The sequence below is a fragment of the Ranitomeya imitator genome, chromosome 2, assembly GCF_032444005.1.
Source record: "Ranitomeya imitator isolate aRanImi1 chromosome 2, aRanImi1.pri, whole genome shotgun sequence".
Classification (NCBI taxonomy): domain Eukaryota; kingdom Metazoa; phylum Chordata; class Amphibia; order Anura; family Dendrobatidae; genus Ranitomeya; species Ranitomeya imitator.
The window spans coordinates 565,646,025-565,671,234 of NC_091283.1; the positions used below are offsets into that span (position 1 = coordinate 565,646,025).

Genomic DNA, 25,210 nt, shown 5'->3' on the forward strand with positions numbered 1-25,210 from the left:
AATGAAAAACGCCTGCTGCCAATTCGCAAACGTCTGCGGTATCAACCGCCAACGCCTCTTCTCCTCCTCCTCCTTTTTACTATACTCCTTCTTACCCTTGTCCAGATTGAACTTCTCCAGGGGTAACAAGGAGAAAATCTCTACGTATTCATCTTTCCATATTTTTTCTTTAACCTCTTTCTTTAAATGAGCCCCTAACGGCCCTTCGAAACACACATAAACCTCCCCCTTAGCTCTATCTTCCAACTTAATCCTGTCCCCTTTATACTTGTCAGTCTGTACCGACACCGACACACCTACCGTCGACGCCTGCTCTACCCCACTAGCCCTACCGGACCCGACTACCACTCCCGAACCAGTAACAGAAGCCGGCAACCAAGCACTTAACGGAGACGACCGCACACTATCCCGGCCCTCCCCATCCAATCTCCTCAAAATCTGGGACATGCCTGCCAAAAGCTCCCTGATCCCCGGGACCCCCCCCGGTGCTGGGCCCCCCACTCCCTGCCAAATCAACCCCCCCATACCAACTATCCCCAGCCCGAGCACCACTATCCCACCCCACAACAGAATTATTCTCATACTCACTAAGCTGCGCAGGTGCTGTGTCCCCGCCAGCCGTGCGATCACCGAACTCCTGCGGGTCGCTCCTGGAACCGGAATCCTCTGCGCCGCTGTGTTGCTCCAGGCCCGCGCCCCTGGCCTCCTCGTCACCAGGGGGGACCGGAGCAGGCGAACTGGAACTCTCCCTGGACCTTCTGGGTGACCTGGACCTGGCCGCCGCCAGAACGACTCCGGACCTGTCTTCCTGCTGGGCTCTGCCACGAGCCCCAGCCGCTGCCAATGATCGCCCCCGCCATGCTGGGCCAGGCTGTGGGGTTGAGGTACGCCTGCCCGTCGCTCTGCCTCTTGCCGCGCCGCCCCTGCCGGGCCCCCGGGGTGATTCAAACCCCGAGGTACCCGCCGCTGCTCCACTGCTCCTCACTTGCCCCGCCGCCACTCCTTGCGCTCTGCTCCTCGTCGCCGGTGACGTCGCCGGCGCCGCAGACACAGCCGCTGCTCGCCGGGTACCGCTCCTGCTTACCGCCGCCATGTTGGAGCCTTGACCCGGAACTCCACCAGGCACTTCCGGTGCGGCCTGCGCGTCTCTCTGGGCCTGCGCCGCCGCTGCTCCCGGCCGTTGTCCAGCGCCAGCAGCGCCGGCCTGTGGATTCCTGCCGGAGGAAGGGTCGGGGAGGGTAGGTGACCGCCGGCCCGCACACTCCGCAGGGTCCCGGGAGGGGCTCCGTGGCCGGCGGTTGTCGCGCCCTCCAATCTCCGGTGACAAGCGCTCCGGGGGACGGGTCCTCCTGGATCTGGTCCCCTGGGCACCCGGACTGCCCAGTAATGACGCCAGCTGGTCCTCCAGCCAGCCTCCACGCCGCAACCTCGCCATCTCCCTCAGCTGCCCAAGGATTTCGTCGACGGAGGACATCCTCCACGTCTTCTCAGGTCGGATATCCAAAAATAATGGCCCCCTTTCCCGTACTTTTCCCATAACCCGCCCCATAACTCTGGACCACCCCCTACTCCTCCCCATCCTTAAAACCAATCCCCTCTCCCTGCATTATTATTTAAAAATTGCTCCCCTGCATTCCCTTGGCAACGCAGTCATGGGGGGCTTTCTTTAACTGCGTTCCTACAGCCCCCCCTCTATGTGTCCTAATGGGCCCTAGTAAACCACTGAGCCGAACACTGCCTGTCAGTGGAGGTTGGCACCCTAAGTTTCTGCGGTTGGTGCCCCCACTCCTCGTCGGCTCTCCCTGAGATCCCTAATAATCCCTAAATAGGAAGAACAAATATGTCCCAATATACTCCGTTACCCATGAAAAAACTACACAAGAGAACTAGTGAAAATTAAAAAAAAAAAAACTGAAAAAATAAGCAATGTTAGCTGTCCTCATTCATATCATTCATAACAAATCCAAATATTGTAGGGGACATAGATAGATAGGCTATATAAATGAATGAGATTTTAGCCTATTAAAATATATGATAGAAGATGATGGTATCACAATAATTGTGGGTAAACAAGATGTAATAGTAATATACTCAAAAAACTCCTCTCATCCTAAAATAGTGCAGAGTCCAAGCATGGGATCGCATTAATGGCCACTTGTCCATAACAGGACCAAAAGCAATACTGGCACAGAAAAACATGAGCAAACCACAATAGTCAGCTACTCATTTGTTTTGCAGTTCAATCATAGGGATTCCCCAAATGAATTGGAGCCTCAGTCAGACATCAATAGTATGAAACATTCCTCTCATTGTCTCACTAAGGTACAAAAAGCAACATGGGATCTCATTATCAGCCAATAATCAAACCACATGTATAATAGACAGCATACAAGGATGAGCTCAACGTGGCACAAAAAAAGAGAAGCAAGTCATATACTCATCTAGTTGCTGAAGTATTTTGTAATTCAATAGCAGAGATTCCCATCTAATATAGGGCCTCAATCAGGCATCCATGGTGTACAGCAATATCCCAAAAGCAATGCCCGACGCGTTTCTCCTTAACCCCTTCCCGACCTTTGACGCCACGTAGGCGTCATGAAAGTCGGTGCCATTCTGACCCATGATGCCTATGCGGCGTCATGGAAAGATCGCGTCCCTGCAGGCCGGGTGAAAGGGTTAACTCCCATTTCACCCGATCTGCAGGGACAGGGGGAGTGGTAGTTTAGCCCAGGGGGGTGGCTTCACCCCCTCGTGGCTACGATCGCTCTGATTGGCTGTTGAAAGTGAAACTGCCAATCAGAGCGATTTGTAATATTTCACCCATTATAACGGGTGAAATATTACAATCCAGCCATGGCCGATGCTGAAATATCATCGGCCATGGCTGGAAATACTAGTGTGCCCCCACCCCACCCCTCCGATCTCCCCCCCAGCCCTCCGATCTGGCCGGTACACTGCTCCGCTCCCCTCCGTCCAGTGCTCCGCTCCCCCCCGTGCTCTTGTCCGCTCCCCCCGTGCTCCAATCACCCCCCCATGCTCCAATCACCCCCCCTGCACTCCGATCCACCCCCCCCGGTGCTCCGTTCCACCCCCCCGTGCTCCATTCCAGCCCCCCCGTGCTCCGTTCCACGCCCCCCGTGCTCCGTTCCACCCCTCCCGCACTCCGATTCCCCCCCCGTGCTCCGATCCCCCCCCCCCGTGGTCCCCCCTCCACCCCATCATACTTACCGATCCAGCCGGGGTCCCGTCCGTCTTCTCCCTGGGCGCCGCCATCTTCCAAAATGGCGGGCGCATGCGCAGTGCGCCCGCCGAATCTGCCGGCCGGCAGATTCGTTCCAAAGTGCATTTTGATCACTGAGATATAATCTATCTCAGTGATCAAAATAAAAAAAATAATAAATGACCCCCCCCCTTCGTCACCCCCATAGGTAGGGACAATAAAAAAATAAAGAAATTTTTTTTTTCCACTAATGTTAGAATAGGGTTAGGGTTAGGGTTAGGGGTAGGGTTAGGGGTAGGGTTAGGGGTAGGGGTAGGGTTAGGGCTAGGGTTAGGGTTAGGGGTAGGGGTAGGGTTAGGGTTAGGGCTAGGGGTAGGGGTAGGGTTAGGGTTAGGGCTAGGGGTAGGGTTAGGGTTAGGGTTAGGGCTAGGGTTAGGGTTTCGGTATGTGCACACGTATTCTGGTCCTCTGCGGATTTTTCCGCTGCGGATTTGATAAATCCGCAGTGCTAAACCGCTGCGGATTTATGGCGGATTTACCGCGGTTTTTCTGCGCATTTCACTGCGGTTTTACAACTGCGATTTTCTATTTGAGCAGTTGTAAAACCGCTGCGGAATCCGCACAAAGAAGTGACATGCTGCGGAATGTAAACCGCTGCGTTTCCGTGCAGTTTTTCCGCAGCATGGGCACAGCGATTTTTGTTTCCCGTAGGTTTACATTGAACTGTAAACTCATGGGAAACTGCTGCGGATCCGCAGCGTTTTCCGCAGCGTGTGCACATACCTTTAGAATTAGGCTATGTGCACGCGGTGTGGATTTGGCTGCGGATTCGCAGCAGTGTTCCATCAGGTTTACAGTACCATGTAAACATATGGAAACCAAATCCGCTGTGCCCATGGTGCTGAAAATACCACGCGGAAACGCTGCGTTGTATTTTCCGCAGCATGTCAATTCTTTGTGCGGATTCCGCAGCGTTTTACACCTGTTCCTCAATAGGAATCCGCAGGTGAAATCCGCACAAAAAACACTGGAAATCCGCGGAAAATCCGCAGGTAAAACGCAGTGCCTTTTACCCGCGGATTTTTCAAAAATGGTGCGAAAATATCTCACACGAATCCGCAACGTGGGCACATAGCCTTAGGGTTAGGGTTGGAATTAGGGTTGTGGTTATGGTTAGGGGTGTGTTGGGGTTAGGGTTGTGGTTAGGGGTGTGTTGCGGTTAGGGTTGTGTTTAGGGTTATGGCTACAGTTGGGATTAGGGTTAGGGGTGTGTTGGGGTTAGTGTTGGAGGTAGAATTGAGGGGTTACCACTGTTTAGGCACATCAGGGGTCTCCAAACGCAACATGGTGCCACCATTGATTCCAGCCAATCTCGTATTCAAAAAGTCAAATGGTGCTCCCTCACTTCCAAGCCCTGACGTGTGCCCAAACAGTGGTTTACCCCCACATATGGGGTACCAGCATACTCAGGACAAACTGCGCAACAATTACTGGGGTCCAATTTCTCCTGTTACCCTTGTGAATCAAAAAAAATGCTTGCTAAAACATAATTTTTGAGGAAAGAAAAATGATTTTTTATTTTCACGGCTCTGCGTTGTAAACGTCTGTGAAGCACTTGGGGGTTCAAAGTGCTCACCACATATCTAGATAAGTTCCTTGGGGGGTCTAATTTCTAAAATGGGGTCACTTGTGGGGGTTTCTACTGTTTAGGCACACCAGGGGCTCTGCAAACGCAACGTGACACCCGCAGACCATTCCATCAAAGTCTGCATTTCAAAAGTCACTACTTCCCTTCTGAGCCCCGACGTGTGCCCAAACAGTGGTTTACCCCCACTCATGGGGTATCAGCGTACTCAGGAGAAACTGGACAACAACTTTTGGGGTCCAATTTCTCCTGTAACCCTTGGGAAAATAAAAAATTCTGGGCTAAATAATTATTTTTGAGGAAAGAAAACGTATTTATTATTTTCACGGCTCTGCATTATAAACTTCCATGAAGCACTTGGGGGTTCAAAGTGCTCACCACACATCTAGATAAGTTCCTTTCGGGGTCTAGTTTCCAAAATGGGGTCACTTGTGGGGGGTTTCTACTGTTTAGGCACATCAGGGGCTCTGCAAACGCAACGTGACGCCCGCAGAGCATTCCATCAAAGTCTGCATTTCAAAACGTCACTACTTCAATTCCAAGCCCCGGCATGTGCCCAAACAGTAGTTTACCCCCACATATGGGGTATCACCATACTCAGGAGAAACTGGACAACAAATATTGGGGTCAAATTTCTCCTGTTACCCTTGGGAAAATTAAAAAATTCTGGGCTAAATAATTATTTTTGAGGAAAGAAAACGTATTTATTATTTTCACGGCTCTGCATTATAAACTTCTATGAAGCGCTTGGGGGTTCAAAGTGCTCACCACACATCTAGATAAGTTCCTTTCGGGGTCTAGTTTCCAAAATGCGGTCACTTGTGGGGGGTTTCTACTGGTAAGCCACATCAGGGGCTCTGCAAACGCAACGTGACGCCCACAGAGCATTCCATCAAAGTCTGCATTTCAAAACGTCACTACTTCACTTCCGAGCCTCGGCATGTGCCCAAACAGTGGTTTACCCCCACATATGGGGTATCAGCGTACTCAGGAGAAACTGGACAACAACTTTTGGGGTCCAGTTTCTTCTGTAACCCTTGGGAAAATAAAAAATTCTGGGCTAAATAATTATTTTTGAGGAAAGAAAACGTATTTATTATTTTCACGGCTCTGCATTATAAACTTCTATGAAGCACTTGGGGGTTCAAAGTGCTCACCACACATCTAGATAAGTTCCTTTGGGGGTCTAGTTTCCAAAATGGGGTCACTTGTGGGGGGTTTCTACTGTTAAGCCACATCAGGGGCTCTGCAAACGCAACGTGACGCCCACAGAGCATTCCATCAAAGTCTGCATTTCAAAACGTCACTACTTCACTTCCGAGCCCCGGCATGTGCCCAAACAGTGATTTACCCCCACATATGGGGTATCAGCGTACTCAGGAGAAACTGGACAACAACTTTTGGGGTCAAATTTCTCCTGTTACCCTTGGGAAAATATAAAATTGCAGGCTAAAAGATCATTTTTGAGAAAATAATTTTTTTTTTTTTTCATGGCTCTGCGTTATAAACTTCTGTGAAGCACTTGGGGGTTCAAAGTCCTCACCACACATCTAGATTAGTTCCTTTGGGGGTCTAGTTTCCAAAATGGTGTCATTTCTGGGGGATCTCCAATGTTTAGGCACACAGGGGCTCTCCAAACGTGACATGGTGTCCGCTAATGATTGGAGCTAATTTTCCATTTAAAAAGCCAAATGGCGTGCCATCCCTTCCGAGCCCTGCCATGCGCCCAAACAGTGGTTTACCCCCACATATTGGGTATCTGCGTACTCAGGACAAACAGGACAACAATATTTGGGGTCCAATTTCTCCTATTATCCTTGGCAAAATAGGAAATTCCAGGCTAAAAAATCATTTTTGAGGAAAGAAAAATTATTTTTTATTTTCATGGCTCTGCGTTATAAACTTCTGTGAAGCACCTGGGGGTTTAAAGTGCTCAATATGCATCTAGATAAGTTCCTTGGGGGGTCTAGTTTCCAAAATGGGGTCACTTGTGGGGGAGCTCCAATGTTTAGGCACACAGGGGCTCTCCAAACGCGACATGGTGTCCGCTAACAATTGGAGCTAATTTTCCATTCAAAAAGTCAAATGGCGCGCCTTCCCTTCCGAGCCCTGCCGAGTGCCCAAACAGTGGTTTACCCCCACATATGAGGTATCGACGTACTCGGGAGAAATTGCCCAACAAATTTTATGATCCATTTTACCCTACTGCCCATGTGAAAATGAAAAAATTGAGGCGAAAAGAATTTTTTTGTGAAAAAAAAAAGTACTTTTTCATTTTTACAGATCAATTTGTGAAACACCTGAGGGTTTAAAGTGCTCACTAGGCATCTAAATAAGTTCCTTGGGGGGTCTAGTTTCCAAAATGGGGTCACTTGTGGGGGAGCGCCAATGTTTAGGCACACAGGAGCTCTCCAAACGCGACATGGTGTCCGCTAACGATGGAAATAATTTTTCATTCAAAAAGTCAAATGGCGCTCCTTCCCTTCCGAGCCTTACCATGTGCCCAAACAGTGGTTTACCCCCACATGTGAGGTATTGGTGTACTCAGGAGAAATTGCCCAACACATTTTAGGATCCATTTTATCCTGTTGCCCATGTGAAAATGAAAAAATTGAGGCTAAAATAATTTTTTTGTGAAAAAAAAGTACTTTTTCATTTTTACGGATTAATTTGTGAAGCACCTGGGGGTTCAAAGTGCTCACTATGCATCTAGATAAGTTCCTTGGGGCGTCTAGTTTCCAAAATGGGGTCACTTGTGGGGGAGCTCCAATTTTTAGGCACACAGGGGCTCTCCAAACGTGACATGGTGTCCGCTAAAGAGTGGAGCCAATTTTTGATTCAAAAAGTCAAATGGCGCTCCTTCCCTTCCAAGCCCTGCCGTGCGCCCAAACAGTGGTTTACCCCCACATATGAGGTATCAGCGTACTCAGGACAAATTGGACAACAACTTTCGTGGTTCAGTTTCTCCTTTTACCATTGGGAAAATAAAAAAATTGTTGCTAAAAGATAATTTTTGTGACTAAAAAGTTAAATGTTCATTTTTTCCTTCCATGTTGCTTCTGCTGCTGTGAAGCACCTGAAGGGTTAATAAACTTCTTGAATGTGGTTTTGAGTACCTTGAGGGGTGCAGTTTTTAGAATGGTGTCACTTTTGGGTATTTTCAGCCATATAGACCCCTCAAACTGACTTCAAATGTGAGGTGGTCCCTAAAAAAAATGGTTTTGTAAATTTCGTTGTAAAAATGACAAATCGCTGGTCAAATTTTAACCCTTATAACTTCCTAACAAAAAAAAATTTTGTTTCCAAAATTGTGCTGATGTAAAGTAAACATGTGGGAAATGTTATTTATTAACTATTTTGTGTCACATATCTCTCTGGTTTAACAGAATAAAAATTCAAAATGTGAAAATTGCGAAATTTTCAAAATTTTCGCCAAATTTCCGTTTTTATCACAAATAAACGCAGAATTTATTGACCTAAATTTACCACTAACATGAAGCCCAATATGTCACGAAAAAACAATCTCAGAACCGCTAGGATCCGTTGAAGCGTTCCTGAGTTATTACCTCATAAAGGGACACTGGTCAGAATTGCAAAAAACGGCAAGGTCTTTAAGGTCAAAATAGGCTGGGTCATGAAGGGGTTAAGGGATTCCTAGGGGTTCATCAGGGGATATGGCCCCATCTATAATCAGTAGGGCTATAAAAAATCGACTCACCACCCTTTTTTTTAAATGTGCCAACCTCTACAAATTTGAACATGTTTTTAACTTTATGTCTATTAAAAGTTATATTTTAGAGATCCTTGTTCTTTATGGTTTTGTTATTTTGCTTTACCTGCCTAATACTGTTTCTTTGTCTTCTCTACATGTTGTGGGCAACCCCCATTCTCTTTCTGTTACTTGAAATACTGAGGGAAGGTTAGCAGAGAGAGGAGTCTGAGTCTGAGAGGAGGCACTCCGCAGCAGTGAAATAGGAGAAAGTTTTTGATGAAGGCTATTCACAAAGTTAATTAGCTTAGCATTTAGGTATAAAAAGAAAAAAAAACTGACAAAGGAGTAAATGGCCTTAAAGGGGTTTTCCAGTTTCGCAAAGCCCCTGTCCCTTGGCTACAGAAAAGACAAACCAAACTTTACTATCCTCCCCAGGTCCAATTCTGAGTCTGCTGCTCCTGGTGCCTGTTCTTGTCTGCAGTGCTATAGTCACATAGACACCACTGGTGACAATAGCTAAGCTCAGCGGCTCTGCCTGAGTTAACGGCACGAGCCGATCAGTGACGCTGAGCTCACTAATTGGCTGCAGCGCTGTCATTGCCATGCTCTCTATTTTTTACAACTATCTGTGCACCTAGTCTCTGGTATGAGTCACAAGTGTGAAAAATGTTATATATTGCAGTAGATGTTTCAAGATCTTACAAGTGAGAACGCACACTGTGAAAAGACTGGTTCTTCTTTCTGTGAGGTAATTAGCATACCAGGCAATACACATTCATTAAATATGTAGCTGTGCAGCCGTTTAATGAGTCTCTGTAGCCTAAACACAAAGACAAATGGTTAATTCTCCCTTGAGGGTTTAGAAGAAAACAGTGTGGAAGACATGATTTTTACTCCTTACAATAATGTTGGTATCACTGGTTATCTCTACATAATGTCACTTGATAGCACTTGACATTGGCAGACGCTGTACTCACCATGGTCTATTCTTCTTGTGCTTTCAACTATTCCAAACTAGACCAACTATTGGGGCTCATGTATTGTAGCTCAGCTGTAATAAGCTTCCATAGAGGTCCATCAGGTTTCCACTGACTCCAAAATTATCTCTGAGTACATGGAGTTTAATAAAACTCTTACTACAGATCTTGATTAAAAGGCTGTTTCCAAAATCCCAATGAGGTCATATAATAAATGTATTAATTTGTGCCAATTTAACTCATTTTTAAATCTGGTCCATTTTGAACATATAACCCCTCTATGAATACCGTCCATTCTCCATTTACACAGCTTTGGTCTGCTTCCAGCATTGACAGAATGTACTGTATGTTTACCATCTCTGTGCACTGTCTGCTCCTGTACATTACCCCACCTGGCCAATTTCATTTTTTGCTATCTACATTAGTATAGCTGTGTGTGTTTTTATATCATTATTAGATGGTCTCTGTCAGAGCTCAAAGAGATCAGTTATGTAAAACTGCAAATGATGCTCTGATGATGCGTATGGCAGAAGATAATCCTCTGCTGCAATGTGCATCAGCGGAGCATCATTTGCATTTTCACATTACTAATCTGACAGCAGCAAGCAGCAAACACAGTTCAGCTGGCGAGTGCGCTGGCGAGTAATTACATGCTCTGTCATGGAGAAGCATGGGAGAGCTGAGTTCTAAAAGAAACTAGCTAACAATGATGTGCAAAAAAGCAGGCAGCTTATACTGATGTAGATGACAGATAAAATCAGTTAGGCAAGGCATTGTACTGGAGAATAGAATGCACAGGAGCGTAAGGTGAATTATAAGGGTATGTGCACACGTAGAATGGTCCTCTGCGTTTTTGCTGCAGATTTATTGCGGATTTACCGCAGATTTACCGTGGTTTTTGTGCGGATTTCACTGCGGTTTTACACCTGTGGTTTTCTATTATGGAGCAGGTGTAAAACCGCTGCGGAATCCGCAGAAAGAATTGACATGCTGCGGAATGTAAACTGCTGCATTTCCGTGTATTTTTTTCCACAGCATGGGCACAGCGTTTTTTGTTTCCCATAGGTTTACTTTGTAATGTAAACTCATGGGAAACTGCTGCGGACCCACAGCTGCGGAAACGCTGCGGATCCGCAGCAAAATCCGCATCGTGTGCACATAGCCTTACGCTTCATAAAAACTCAGAAAGATGAGGCTAGTAAGGAGCACTCAGGAGAGGGAGCAAGGGGTATGCAGCACTGAAGAGAAATAATGTGATAATAATAATAATAATTTTTATTTATATAGCGCCAACATATTCCGCAGCGCTTTACAAATTATAGAGGGGACTTGTACAGACAATAGACATTACAGCATAACAGAAATACAGTTCAAAACAGATACCAAGAGGAATGAGGGCCCTGCTCGCAAGCTTACAGACTATGAGGAAAAGTGGAGACACGAGAGGTGGATGGTAACAATTGCTTTAGTTATTTGGACCAGCCATAGTGTAAGGATTGGGTGTTCATGCTGGTAACTGTAGTTTTAGCTGATAAGAATATGACCGCCCATTCAGCTGTGTAAAGCGTGATGCACAGAGGGGCAGATAGAGATAAAAAATACACAAATAGTACAATATTAGTTGAACCAGCTGATATTATTTTTACTAAGTGGCAGGATTACTTTCTAATTACTGATAGATTGCAGTCGGTGTCATGATTTCCCATGACTTTTTACACCTCTTTTGCTTCATGTGTTCAGTACATTTTCCCTCTGTCATTTCTCATTACGCATAACTTAGTTTATAGACATTTATGGTTTGATTTATTTGATTGTGTGGATTGGATTGGTTGTTTCAGACACCTGGTGAGAATTTTATGTCAATTGCATTGTTAGATTTATATGTACTAAGAAAATTGGTGACGTGTTCAATTTAGATAGATAGATAGATATTAGAAAGATAAATAGATAGATAAATATGGGATAGATGGATAGATATTAGATAGATAGATATTAGATAGATAGATAGATATATAGAGAGAAAATAAAGGTTGCATATTGTATGATCACTTTGGATTAATGTGCTTGTAAGGTGGTAGCTGCCTAGTTGATGAAATTATATATAATGTAGTACAGCGTTGTCCTCACTGTGCAGTGATGAGGCAGTAACCCAAGAAAGTTCAAAGTAAACGTAGTTTTAATGTCCAAAACTTACAAACAAAACAAATGGTAACCTCCGGAAACAAGACAGTCTATAAATGCGTCTGGTTGCCGAGCGCGACCGCGCCAGAGTATTATGCTGCGGGGTGCAAGGAGTTCCCTCTGTCTGGTTCTGTCTTTCCTCACACAGGCTGAGCTTTTGCAGAGTCGTCTGCTCTGCACCTTGCACAATCCACACTGACACACCCAACCCTCTGCTGCAGGGGTTTTTTTACTAAAGAACCTGTGGCCGTAGGCCACATGGAAAACATGGGCCGGGGAGGAAACGGACCTTCCCTCTACCTTCCTGTAGTCCATTTAAAAAATAAAAGCCCATGGCAAGTTTTCCTAAATCTGCCTTGGACAAATAGCTTGTCCAAGACTAACATTCACTTTTATTCTGCATTGTAATCACAGCTAAGCCTGTGACTGCAATTCACTCCCATGGCCTCAATATGCTTCTTTGCGCATCCTGGGGGACTCATAGCAACTCTTGCATATGACCCCGATCTCCTCATTAAAGCTTTTAGTAAAGCTGGGGCTCCAGTAATAATTAGGGTGTATTATTGACTGTATTTTATTTTTAATTCTGATGAAATACTAGACAGAGATTTTGTGTTTGTGTTTCACTTTAATTAATATGACAGATTTTCTTAAGGATCACATGGTTACGAAGGTTTAGTAGCACAGTAACTTGCAGGACTCTTGGTATTGCATAAATCAGATTCTTAAATATCACAATCTTTGCTTTAGTAACCGCTTTAGATTTGGCTCTTGTACTATTTTGGACACAATGGTGAAAATGAAATAAGTACTTTGGCAATAAGCACAAGTTCAGTAAAGTTAATGTGTCACTTTGTTTTCAGTACTAGGACTGGGAGAATCTCGAGGAGCTCTTCGCAGAATGAATGAGATACTGGAGACCCTGGTGAGGAGAATGGACATCCTAGCCAGATTGGAAAATATCAGTGAATCTCGAAGGACAGAGGACACCGCACACTTCACTTTGGACAGGTAGGTTACTAGGTTCTTCTTCAATTCAGCCTCTATTCAATCAGCACAAGCTCTACAAGTCATGCAGTATAACCAATCACACCATGTCTGTGAAGGGAAAGCGGAGGAGGATAATTTTGATGAGAAATTGTCAGTTCTCTACAGAAGTCTGGGAACAGAATATGACATCATGTCAAGGTTTGTGCTCGTTGCTTCTGAAATATTCCTGACAGTTCCTTTCCAATCTCTAGTATATTACATTTCAGAGCATAGCAGCAAAGTATCCTGGGTGCTGCATGGATAGCCTAACTTAATATTAAATTGATGTACGACATGGTTGAATGTAAACTTCAAGAAGGCAAGAGTTTTATGTATCATGTAGAAAACTTTTGATTGAAATATCTTAAAGGAAACGTGTCAGCAGGTTTTTGCTATGTAATCTAAGAGCAGCTTGATGAAGGGACTGAAACTCTGATTTCAGCGATGTGTCACTTGCTGGCCTGTATGCTGTCATTATATACAATCACAGTTTTATCAGCTGCAGGTCAAGCAGAACTCAGAATGCTGAGCCTTATAGACTATTAAACTGGCCACACCACTGATTGGCAGCTTTCTGTGTACACTGTGCATTGACTGAAATCTACTAATCAGTGGTGGGGATGGGGTTATATAGAGCAGTTGACTTGGAGGCATGAGATACTTAGTTATATAGTGATAATCTCCAGCTAATATAACATTGATTTTATTGAAACTACAACAAGAAGCCTAATAAGAGACACATTGCTGGAATCAAGCTCTCTGAGACTATATTATGCTGCTCTTGGATTATATAAAAACCTGCTGATAGATTTCCTTTAATGGTATGTTCAGATGTAAATGATATTCTGCGTATTTTCCATCTGGATTTTTAGAATATAATAACAGCAGAGTGGATTAGATTTTTTTTAATCTCATCAACACACTGCTTTTATTTTTAGGCCAAAAATTGACTTGCTTTGCACATTTTTTCAGTCCGCAGTATGTTAATTTTGCCTGTGTATTTGTTACATTTTAATTGCTGATATTCCCAATACCCGCTCATGTTACTTAATCCTGCAGCAAAATTGTTAATCCAGCTTGTTGTGGATCCACTGCATGCCAGCAGCAAAATCTGCAAGTGAGGACTTAAAAATATGTAAAAATGAAAAAAGAAGATATTCACCCCTGCTATTGATTCCTCTGGTCATAACAGGTCTTCCATGCCGATCTCAGTGACAATCAGAGGCTGTAGAATAGAATGGAACATCACCTCGGGAGGCCAGAATGCACTGAGACTGACATGGAAGCTCTAGAATGGAACGTCACCTCGGGAGGCCAGAATGCACTAGGACTGACATGGAAGCTCTGGTAGGACCAAAGGAATCACCAACAATGGTATTTTCTTTTTAATGAAAGAGAAACCTGCAGCAAGGTCTGCATCATTTTTTGGGATCTTCCGTTGCGGACTTTCCTGTGGATCCTAGCAGATTTGCTCCCCAGACTGTCTATCACAGTGTGTGAAAATTTCTTAAAACTACAAGCTCTGGTGGAAATACGAAAAAACTGGGAAAGAAAAAGCCAATAGGGTCTTATCCAATGACAAAGGGGTGTCAGGAAAAAGGGGAGATACACTCACCCTGCTAAGTTGTTAATAGCAAAACACAAACGGCATGTAACAGCTGCTACCCAGATACCGGTCGAGAGGATGACCACAGGAATCAGAGAAACACGATCGGAGGTATCACTTATGCGCTGCTGAGATGGAATATCCTTAGGATAAAAACATCTATAGGAACAGGTTAAAAGTCTACGCATTTTGAGGTCACGCAGGACCTCTTCATGAATGGTTTGTCCTGATGAAGAGGTCCTGCGTGACCTCGAAACGCGTAGACTTTTAACCTGCTCCAATAAATGTTTTTATCCTAAGGATATTCCATCTCAGCAACGCATAAGTGATACCTCCGTTCATGTTTCTCTGAAGCTCTGGTGGAGAATTTTCAGTTTGGCACAAGAAGCACATACCTACAAGCAGGCCTTTGGATAAAGCATCTGGCCTACAATGTTGGGGCAGAATAATAGTTCAAATAGCTCATGCCATAATTGGTTTTGTGGCCACCTTTCACTGTAATTTGAGTCTCCACATACCGTAGTTTAACCACCTTGTTCGCACATTTGATTTTCCACTGCAATAGATAATAACCAGTAAGTTACTCTACTGCCAGCATGGGGCTGTGATCTTCATATTGTATTACTGGGCCTGGAATATGTGGCATTATTTCATTATTGAAATATAGATTGGATTGGACAAGTCACATCAGATTTGGCCGTCTATGTAATTGTTAAATCTCTTGAAAATCCTGATTTTACATTATGATCTAACGGCATATTCCTGGCTCAATTATCTTACCCAACATTCATAAAACATTATGGATTTACTATAAATTGTCGTCAGACAAAATGAGATTTTGAGGACTTTTGCTAATAATTGTTAACTATGGCAAGACTTTTGGACAGAAATACAAGACACGTTTCCAACAAAATCATTATGAGAAAATAACTGACAGATAATAAAATAACATGACCGCCTGTCGTTGGCAATGTGTATATGTGTCTTGCAGTGTGCAGTCAGTGGGTCTGATGGAGAAGATTCAGGCAATTGCTCAGAATGTGTCTGACATCGCAGTCAAAGTTGATCAGATCTTGCGGAACAGCCTCCTGAGAGGAAAAGGTGAGGAAGAGTGCCAGCCATACCAGCCATATGTGTCTCTAAACAGAACTGCTAAAGTATAAAGTATCTGAAGACTTTTGCACTTTTTATGAGGCCAAATGTGATGTCATTAGGAAATTAGACCCATAACTAAAGGCGTATTTGTAAACTTACTCACTTTTATATAAAGTGAACCTGTCCACTGATACACGCTGCCCAATCCACGGGCAGCACGTATCAGGCATTGGCTGCATGATGTCAGCCAGGTATGTTTGACTCTGACGTTCCATGTGCTTATGTAGGTTGACTAACAAATTTTACTATTTGCACCATTAGGTTTGCAATCTCTGATCAGTCACTGCCAAAAGTTTTGAGACACAAATTTTGTTATTTACAAAGTTTGCTGCTTCAGTGTTTTTGGATCTTTTAACCACACATTTTTATGGTTGCTGAAGTACAGCATTTCACAAGTTTTTAAACTTTTACTGACTAGTACATCAAGTTTATGCAAAGACTCAATATGTCTAGTCTTGACTCTTAGTTTTCAACACTTCTGCAATTCGCCCTGGCATATTTGTCCACACACCTTTTTAGGATTAAGCGAAGGTCCTCAATGTTATTGAGAACTGGTAATTTTTCTGATCATGGATACAAAATGTCAATGTTTTGCTCACCGAGCCATTTAGTTATCTCTTTTGAATTGTGACATCGTCATCCAATATGCTGGAAAAAGCATTGCTCAACACCAAATCGCTCCTGGATCGGTGAGAGAAGTTGCGCTTGGAGGAGGGTTAGATCCCATTCTTTATTCATGGCAGTTGTTGTGAGTGAGCCCTTTATCCTGGATGAAAAGCAACCCCATACATGAACGGTCTGAGGATGCCTAACCGTTGACCTGACACAGGACTCGGCTTTTCTTCTCTAGAAAATCATTGTTCCAGATGTCGCAAAAAATCTTCATTGGAGAAAATAACTGTTAGGGGTCGAGTTCCCGCTTCTGCACAGGGGGAATCTCGAGCCACCTCCGCTGCGGTCTCCCATTCTTGTCCAGCTGCAGTGGAGTCTGCTCAGCAAGGACGTCGGTCCCAGCGTCTTGCTCATTCTCACTCTGTTCTGAGAGTTACTGCTGCTTCTCCAGTCTCTGCTATTAAAGTCTGTGCTGGTCAGCAGCGAGCAGACTTCTCTGGGACTAAGTCCTTGTCTGCACGTACTGAGCATGCCCAGCGTAAGGTCTCCCGTTGGAGATCGAGGGTCATGTGCTCAGGCTCTGCAGCACATTCCATTGGTCCTCTTGGCAGGTCCTAGAAGGGCAAAAGTGCTGTGGCCACTTCCTGTGCTGCTGCTATATAAACTGCGCATGACCGCACGGCCATGCGCTAGTATTGTCAAACAATTGCTAATGTGTGTATGTTGTGAGTGCAAGTCGTCCTTGGATACCCCTACCCTATAGTATGACTGTTCGCGGAAGGTGTATGGCTGCTACCTAGCGCCCGACTTATCCTACAGCACTAGTCACACATTATAGCGTCCAGTTGCTGTGACCGCCAGTACGGCGCCGTGCACTTCCTCTGTGCTTTCCTTACCTAAGCCTGGGTGGTTAGTGGCGTTCATCAGTGCGGCACTGCATGCTCTTCTGTTTCATTTCACACCCAGTTGCAGTGTTGCGCCAGCAAGGGTCTAATCGGACTTCAATCCCAGTTGGGGTTGAGTTCGCTGACTACTTGCTCGCGCTTTAGGTGCGGTACAGCAGTCCTGTGCCTTAACAGGATTGCTTCTTTCACGCTGGGTGAGGTTAACCCACGCGTGTATACTCTAGTGTACCGCTATATAGTCTGCTAATTGCTAGCAGCAGGTTTTCACCTGCACGGTGGACCCCGGACTGCGAACGCATCTATACCATCTGTCTTGGTGCGTTCCGCCAGTCCTAACAATAACTTTACCCCAGTCCTCTGGAGTCCAATCCCCTGCAGAATGTCAGTCTGTTCGTGATGTTCTTCTTGGAGAAAAGTGTTTTTGGCTGGCTGCCCTTATTGACCCCAAGCAAACTTCCAAAAGTATTTGACTCAATTTTCCTTCAGATGCACCGATTCCTGCTACCATTCTTGAGCAAGATCTCTGCTGTTGTTGAACCGATCCTGTAACCAAGTCTTTAGGATAAATTCTGGCCCTTGCTGGACTTTCTTGGGCATCCTGAAACTTCAGAGCATTTGAACCTCTCTCTTTGAAGTTCTTGAAGATCTGATAAATGATTGATTTAGGAATATTAAATGCAACAACATCCTTTCCTGTAAAGCCCTTCTGACGCAAAGCATTGATGACTGCATTTGTTTTCTTGGACTTAACCGTAATTAACAGAATAAGATAATGATTTCTTGCTCCAGCTACATTTTAATCAACCAGTTTGCTATTATAATTCAATCAGCATGACAGTATCACTTGGCTTGTCCTCTCTAATATTTTCTCCTGAGCTAATGTAAAGATCACTGAAAATATGTAATCAGGTCATTTTGTGGCAGGGCTGAAATTCGGAGGAAATTGGATTTTTCTGACTAAGTTAACTTTCATGCTAAGGAATGATTTTGCAATTCATCTGATCACCCTTCATAACAATCTGAAATTCATGCAAATTGCCAATATAAAACATAGCATGTTTCTCTCTGATATCATGCAGCCCATGCCTGATACGTGCTGCCAGTGGATCAGGCAGCATGTATCAACTGTCGGGTTCTCTTTTAAAAAAAGATACTATCAAAATGCTTGACTCCTCTCTTATACTACACTAACATTCACTAAAACATTAAAATCTGTAACCTGTAGTTTATAAAATGGAAGGAGGCAGGCAGGCTGAAAGGGATGATAGCATAGCCTAGAAGAATCTGCTCATGGCAGTAGTCTATCAACTATGACTCTCCAGCGTTGAACAGCTACAACTCCCAGCATGTCCTGTCTCTCGACAACTGGAGAGCCTTAGTTTCGAGGTCACTGTTCTAAAGTAATATGTCATGTACTATAGTGATGTGCGTGTCTGTTAATGTGTCTTCTTGAAAAGGGGTCAATGTTGCTACTTGTGCATTTATTTAGTGACTTTTTTTGTACTAGCTTTTTATTTTCTTTGCCACATTGAGTTCGTAATATGTACTTTAGTTATTGAAGGTCAGAGGGATATGTGTGAAATCCCAAGGGACCCCCGATTCCCAGACTGCTCTGGAAAAGTAGAGGTAAGTGTATTAAACATACATGTCATTAATAACAATATTATAAATAAATCCCCTGTATTTCTGCACTGTCATATTTAATATATATTTAACCAGCTCAAGACAGATCATTTACCTCCATTCTTGACCAGGCACATTTTCTTGTTTGTTTTTTTTTTTTTTTTTGTACATGCATTATTTTACAGAGTTGTAATTTTTTGCGGGATATTTAAAAAATGTTTGCATTTTTTTTAGTGATCCGTGGGTCCTAAATGTATTTTCATATTTTCTTTTTTTTGCTGATATTAGGTGATATTTGTGAGAAAAATAGCACAAATAAGTGTCCGTTTTCACATTTTTTTATGACCACGAACGATCACTATAGGAGCTTCTCAAAAAATTAGAATATCATGAAAAAGTTAATTTATTTCAGTTCTTCAATACAAAAAGTGAAACTCATATATAGTCATTACAAACAGAGTGATCTATTTCAAATGTTTATTTCTGCTAATGTTGATGATTATGGCTTACAGCCAATGAAAACCCAAAAGTCATTATCTCAGTAAATTAGAATACTCGATATCACCAGCATGAAAAATGATTTTAACATCCAAAATGTTGGCCTACTGAAATGTATGCTCAGTAAATGCACTCAATACTTGGTTGGAGCTCCCTTTTTCATCAATTACTGCATCAATGCAGCGTGGCATGGAGACGATCAGCCTGTGGCACTGCTGAGGTGTTATGGAAGCCCAGGTTGCTTTGATAGCAGCCTTTAGATCATCTGCATTTTTGGGTCTGGTGTCTCTCATCTTCCTCTTAACAATATCCCATAGATTCTTTATGGGGTTATGGTCAGATGAGTTTGCTGGCCAATCAAGCACAGTGATACTGTTATTTTTAAACCAGGTATTGGTTACTTTTGTCAGTGTGGACAGGTGCCAAGTCCTGCTGGAGAATGAAATTTTCATCTCCAAAAAGCTTGTCGGCAGAGGGAAGCATGAAGTGCTCAACAATTTCTTGGTAGATGGCTGCGCTGACTTTGGTCTCGATGAAACACTGTGGACCTACACCAGCAGATGACATGGCTCCCCAAACCATCACTGATTGTGGAAACTTCACACTAGACCTCAAGCAGCTTGGATTGTGTGTGTCTCCACTCTTCCTCCAGACTCTGGGACCTTAATTTCCAAATAAAATGCAAAATTTACTTTCTTCTGAAAACAACACCTTGAACCACTGAGCAACAGTCCAGTTCTTTTTCTCCTTGGCCCAGGTAAGAGGCATTGCCTATTGGTCATGAGTGGCTTGACACAAGGAATGCGACACTTGTAGCTCATGTCCTGGATACCTGTCTGTGTAGTGGCTCTTGAAGCAATGACTCCAGTAGCAGTCCACTCCTTGTGAATTTCCCCAAAATTTTTGAATGGCCTTTTCATTATTATTATTATTATTATTATTATTATTTATTTATATAGCACCGTTAATTCCATGGTGCTGTACATGAGAAAGGGGTTGCATAACAATCCTTTCAAGGCTGCAGTTATCCCAGTTGCTTGTGCAACTTTTTCTACTACACTTTTTCCTTCCACTCAACTTTCCATTAATATGCTTGTTGATACAGCACTCTGTGAACAGTCAGCTTCTTTAGCAATGACCTTTTGTGGCTTACCCTCCTTGTGGAGTGTGTCAATGACTGCCTTCTGGACATCTGTCAAGTCAGCAGTCTTTCCCATGATTGTGGAGCCTACTGAACCAGACTAATGGACCTTTTTCAACGCTTAGGAAGCCTTTGCAGGTGTTTTTGGTAATTATACTAATTTACTGAGATAATGACTTTTGGGTTTTCATTGGCTGTAAGCCATAATCATCAACATTGACAGAAATAAATACTTGAAATAGATCACACTGTTTGCAATGACGTTATATAATATGAGTTTCACTTTTTGTATTGAAGAGCTGAAATAAATTAACTTTGCTTGATATTTGATGATATTCTAATTTTGTGAGAAACACCTGTATCATGCCTTTTCAAAATTTGTTACCCTATATACAATACCGTGCAAAAGTTTAGGGTCACTTATAAATTTCCTTATTTTTGAAAGTACAGTTTTTTCCAATGAAGCTAACATTAAGTGATTCAGAAATACACTCTATACATTGTTAATGTGGTAAATGATTATTCTAGCTTCAAACGTCTGTTTTGTAATTAAATATCTTCATAGTTGTATAGAGGCCCATTTCCAACAACCATCCCTCCAGTGTTCTTATGGTACTTTGTGTTTGCTAACTGTGTTAGAAGGTTAATGGATGGTTAGAATACCCATGAAAACCCTTGTGCAAGTATGTTAGCACAGCTGAAAACAGTTTGGCTGATTAGAGAAGCTATAAACTTGACCTTCCTTTGAGCTAGTTGAGAATCTGGAGCATTATATTTGTTTGTTCCATTAAACTCTCAAAATGGCCAGAAAAAAAGAACTTTCATGTGAAACTCGACAGTCTATTCTTGTTCTTAGAAATGAAGGCGAGAAATTGCCAAGAAACTGAAGATTTCCTACAACGGTGTGTACTACTCCCTTCAGAGGAGAGCACAAACAGGCTCTAACCAGAGTAGAAAGAGAAGTGGGAGGCCCCGCTGCACAACTGAGCAACAAGACAAGTACATTAGAGTCTGTAGTTTGAGAAATCGACACCTCACAGGTCCTCAACTGGCAGCCTCATTAAATAGTACATGCAAAAAGCCAGTGTCAACGTCTACAGTGAAGAGATGACTCCGGGATGCTGGCCTTCAGGGCAGAGTGGCAAAGAAAAAGCCTTATCTGAGACTGGCTAATAAAAGGAAAAGATTAATATGGACAAAAGAACACAGACATTAGACAGAGGAAGATTGGGAAAAAAAGTGTTATGGACAAACGAATCCAAGTTTGAGGTGTTTGGATCACACAGAAAAACATTTGCGAGATGCAGAACAACTGAACAGATGCTGGAAGAATTCCTGATGCCATCTGTCAAGCATGGTGGAGGCAATGTGATAGTCGGGGTTTGCTTTGGTGCTGGTAAAGTGGGAGATTTGTACAAGGTAAAAGGGATTTTGAATAAGGAATGCTATCACTCCATTTTGCAACGCCATGCGATACCCTGTGGACAGCGCTTGATTGGAGCCAATTTCATCCTACAACAGGACAATGACCTAAAGCACACCTCCAAATAATGTAAGAACTATTTAGGGAAGAAGCAGGCAGCTGGTATTCTATCTGTAATGGAGTGGCCAGCGCAGTCACCAGATCTCAACCCCATTGAGCTGTTGTGGGAGCAGCTTGACCGTATGGTACGCAGAAAGTACCCATCAAGCCAAACCAACTTGTGGGAGGGGCTACTGGAAGCATGGGGTGAAATTTCTCCAGATTACCTCAGCAAATTAACTGCTAGAATGCCAACGGTCTGCAATGCTGTAATTGCTGCAAAGGGAGCATTCTTTGACGAAAGCAAAGTTTGAAGGAGAAAGTTATTATTTCAAATAAAAATCTTTTTTTCGAACCTTGTCAATGTCTGGACTAGATTTTTAATTCATTTGGCAACTCATTCGATTAATAAAAGTTCGAGTTTTCATGGAAAACACAAAATTATCTGGGTAACCCCAAAATTTTGAACGGTAGTGTAATGTTGTTTGTTACATTTTTGGCAGAGGCTGAGCTAGTTACCTTAATTTGTATAACCCGTGGCTTTTTTAAAATTGTTTTTTTTCTTGGTCTTTATTTATTTGTTGAATTAACACATTCTGCCCCCTATAGGGTCATAAAAAACTTTCAGGTGGCATTTGAACATTTAAATACTTTTTTTTTTTTAAATCTGACTTCCCATGTAACTAGGGATGGTATATTAGCCCCAGTTATAGGGGAAATTCAGCCTCCTGGCTGCAAATCAAAGCTGACCAGGTCTTAGGACGCAACAGCTCCTGTTCCGTCTATACAAACTGCAATTAATTGATCAATGAGGAATCTGACAGCCGACAGCCGATTCCCCACTACCAGAGTTGCTTTATATTATGCAGCTGCTCTACTATACATTGATGTTTAGAATGTCAGTGTGGAGTAGAATGCAGACCCCCTCCCGGATGTTTATAGTCTATTGGTAATCTGAAAGCAGTTAATAATTACTAATTTATACTGTCAAGCACATCATCTTGAAGTTGGAATTATCCATCTGTTAACAACCCTTTGCCATTTCAGTGGATGCGATCACGGTGGACATCAGATCCATGTTACGCTTTCTATGGAGTGGATGGTACAGAGTGTTCATTTCTGGTGTACCTCAGTGAGGTGGAATGGTTCTGTCCAGTTCTACCTTGGAGAAATCAATCTATTAGTCCATTTTTCAAACCCCACCCTAAAAAACAGGTATGAATATAAAACTGTCCATTTCCCAAACATAATTGGTATACTTTGTTTAAAGGGAAATTGGCTGTAGGATTAACTCTCATAAGTCATATACATGGGCATGCAAGTCATAGAAAGTTGAATAAAGTGACACCTTTATATCTGTGATTCAATGGTTTATTGCAGATAAATCTACATTTTTTCTTAATATGTAAAAGAACTGTTAAGATCTATGAGTTGGACACTGAACTGCACGAGAATCTGCCTCCAGAGCTTATTTTAAATAAAAGTTGGCGTTACTAATGTGAGACATGCAATGACTAACAGCCTGCTCTCGTGATCTCACTTCAGAACTGTGTGTGATTATAACTAACACACTACAGCAGAGGTGAGCTTTGTCTCTTTACAAACACATCTGCAGTTGTAGTTCTTTTCTGATAGTGCTGGAAACTCAGTTGATAGAAATATGATTCATTTGTGATTGTAATATTAGCAAATGGTTTACCTTGTGCTATAACCGGCCAAGGCCCCAAGACAATAACTCTTATCTGAAAGTGTTTTTAATTTTTTTCCCAAATGTCTGCTTACTGCTTGCATAATATAACCCTGAATGCTCATGGGCTATCCTTGTCCCAGGCGGCCTTTCGCACAGAACTCTCCTCTCTCCTTGACCCAATGGGAACCGGTAAAGAATCTCTCATCTTCATGAAAAAAAGACTGAGAAGGCTTGAGGCTCAATGGCTTATGGCTGCTAGGAAGTTAGAGGCCAAGATTCAAGATACACCACATGAGCAGAAGCAAGTATGAAAACTTTCAATTCTGTTTACCTCATTTAATAGTCTTATGTCTACAGATTTACTGTTTATTTCATTTACCCAATGATCCATTAAGCACTTTTTCTATGCTATCTCGTTAGATTCTAGTCCATATTGGATTTTTGACAGAGGAGTCCGGTGATGTTTTCAGTCCCAGAGTGCTGAAAGGTGGACCGCTGGGGGAGATGGTGCAGTGGGCAGACATTCTGGCAGCTCTGTATGTGTTGGGCCACAGTCTTAAAATAACAGTGTCTGTGAAGGAATTGCAAAGGTGAGGAGGATAGCAATGGTGCTATGCTGTCAGTTTCTCCAGAAATGAGTTGAGCTCCCGGTTTGCTGTCTTGCTGGAAGATTGGGAGTTAGTTTGCTTTTGATGCTGATTCTTTTTAGATTTTTCTTGACCATATTGAACACACTCCTCTGTTCTGACATTTTCTTCCTTGTAGTTACTTAGGTGTCCCTCCTGGAAGAGGAAATTGTCCACTAACAGAACCTCTAAGTTTTGATCTCATCTACACAGACTATCATGGCATGCAGCAGATGAAGCAGCACATGGGACTATCCTTCAGGAAGTACAGGTGAGAGGATGAATTTAATTAGAGGCCATGGACCCAGATATGTAATGAATTCTGCAACTATATCTGGGGCTTCCATGCTTTTTTGACCATGGACTTCCTACTGACACCTTGACGTAAAATAGAGATATGTGACCTCCTGTGGCATCATTTGGCTACTTGATGGTTTACTTTGACTTTTGACTTGTCCCAGAGTTCCTCCAGCAAATATGCTCAAAGCTGTAGTTACCCATAGTTTCCTATTATGCTTTAATGTATGTTGACACCCCATAAATAAATAGATCCCTGCACTCCACAACGACATTTGGCCCCTTACAGAGGGTCCACACCATGAACACCCCCCTCCTGCAGGTGCCGTCTGCGTGTGGTGGACACATTTGGGACAGAGCCAGCGTATAACCATGAAGAGTATGCCACACTCCACGGCTACCGCACAAACTGGGGATACTGGAACCTGCACCCCAAACAGTTCATGACAATGTTCCGTGAGTTTGGGTAGAGAATTCTGGGGGGGTTTCAACTGAAGTGAAACTTGCTAAGCATGCTACATGATTTCATATATATGGTATAAAACAGATATCCCAAAATGTTGTCATCACCTAGTAAATAAAGGGGAAGTATCGCTTGATATTAGTTGCCCCATCGTTTGCTTACATTGCCAGTTTCCTTCACTGCAATAGCTACAGAGGGCACCAGACATCCAGCCATAACCCCAAATCATCGGCTACCTACAGCTATACAATACAAGATGTCTATGCTGAACAACATAGAACAATTAATATAGTAAATGGGTATTACAA

The 25,210-nt window shown here is 43.2% G+C and overlaps 1 protein-coding gene across 1 annotated transcript in view; it reads left to right on the forward strand.

Annotated features, from left to right (window-relative positions):
* The window catches only part of MGAT5B (alpha-1,6-mannosylglycoprotein 6-beta-N-acetylglucosaminyltransferase B), a 230,759-nt gene that overhangs the window by 149,083 nt on the left and 56,466 nt on the right, over positions 1-25,210 (forward strand). The window contains exons 4-11 of the mRNA XM_069752113.1: positions 12,599-12,746; positions 15,362-15,471; positions 18,595-18,668; positions 22,874-23,041; positions 23,657-23,821; positions 23,937-24,106; positions 24,282-24,413; positions 24,762-24,895. Of these exons, the coding sequence (XP_069608214.1) occupies positions 12,599-12,746; positions 15,362-15,471; positions 18,595-18,668; positions 22,874-23,041; positions 23,657-23,821; positions 23,937-24,106; positions 24,282-24,413; positions 24,762-24,895 (1,101 nt within the window). The remainder of the gene's footprint in view (positions 1-12,598; positions 12,747-15,361; positions 15,472-18,594; positions 18,669-22,873; positions 23,042-23,656; positions 23,822-23,936; positions 24,107-24,281; positions 24,414-24,761; positions 24,896-25,210) is intronic.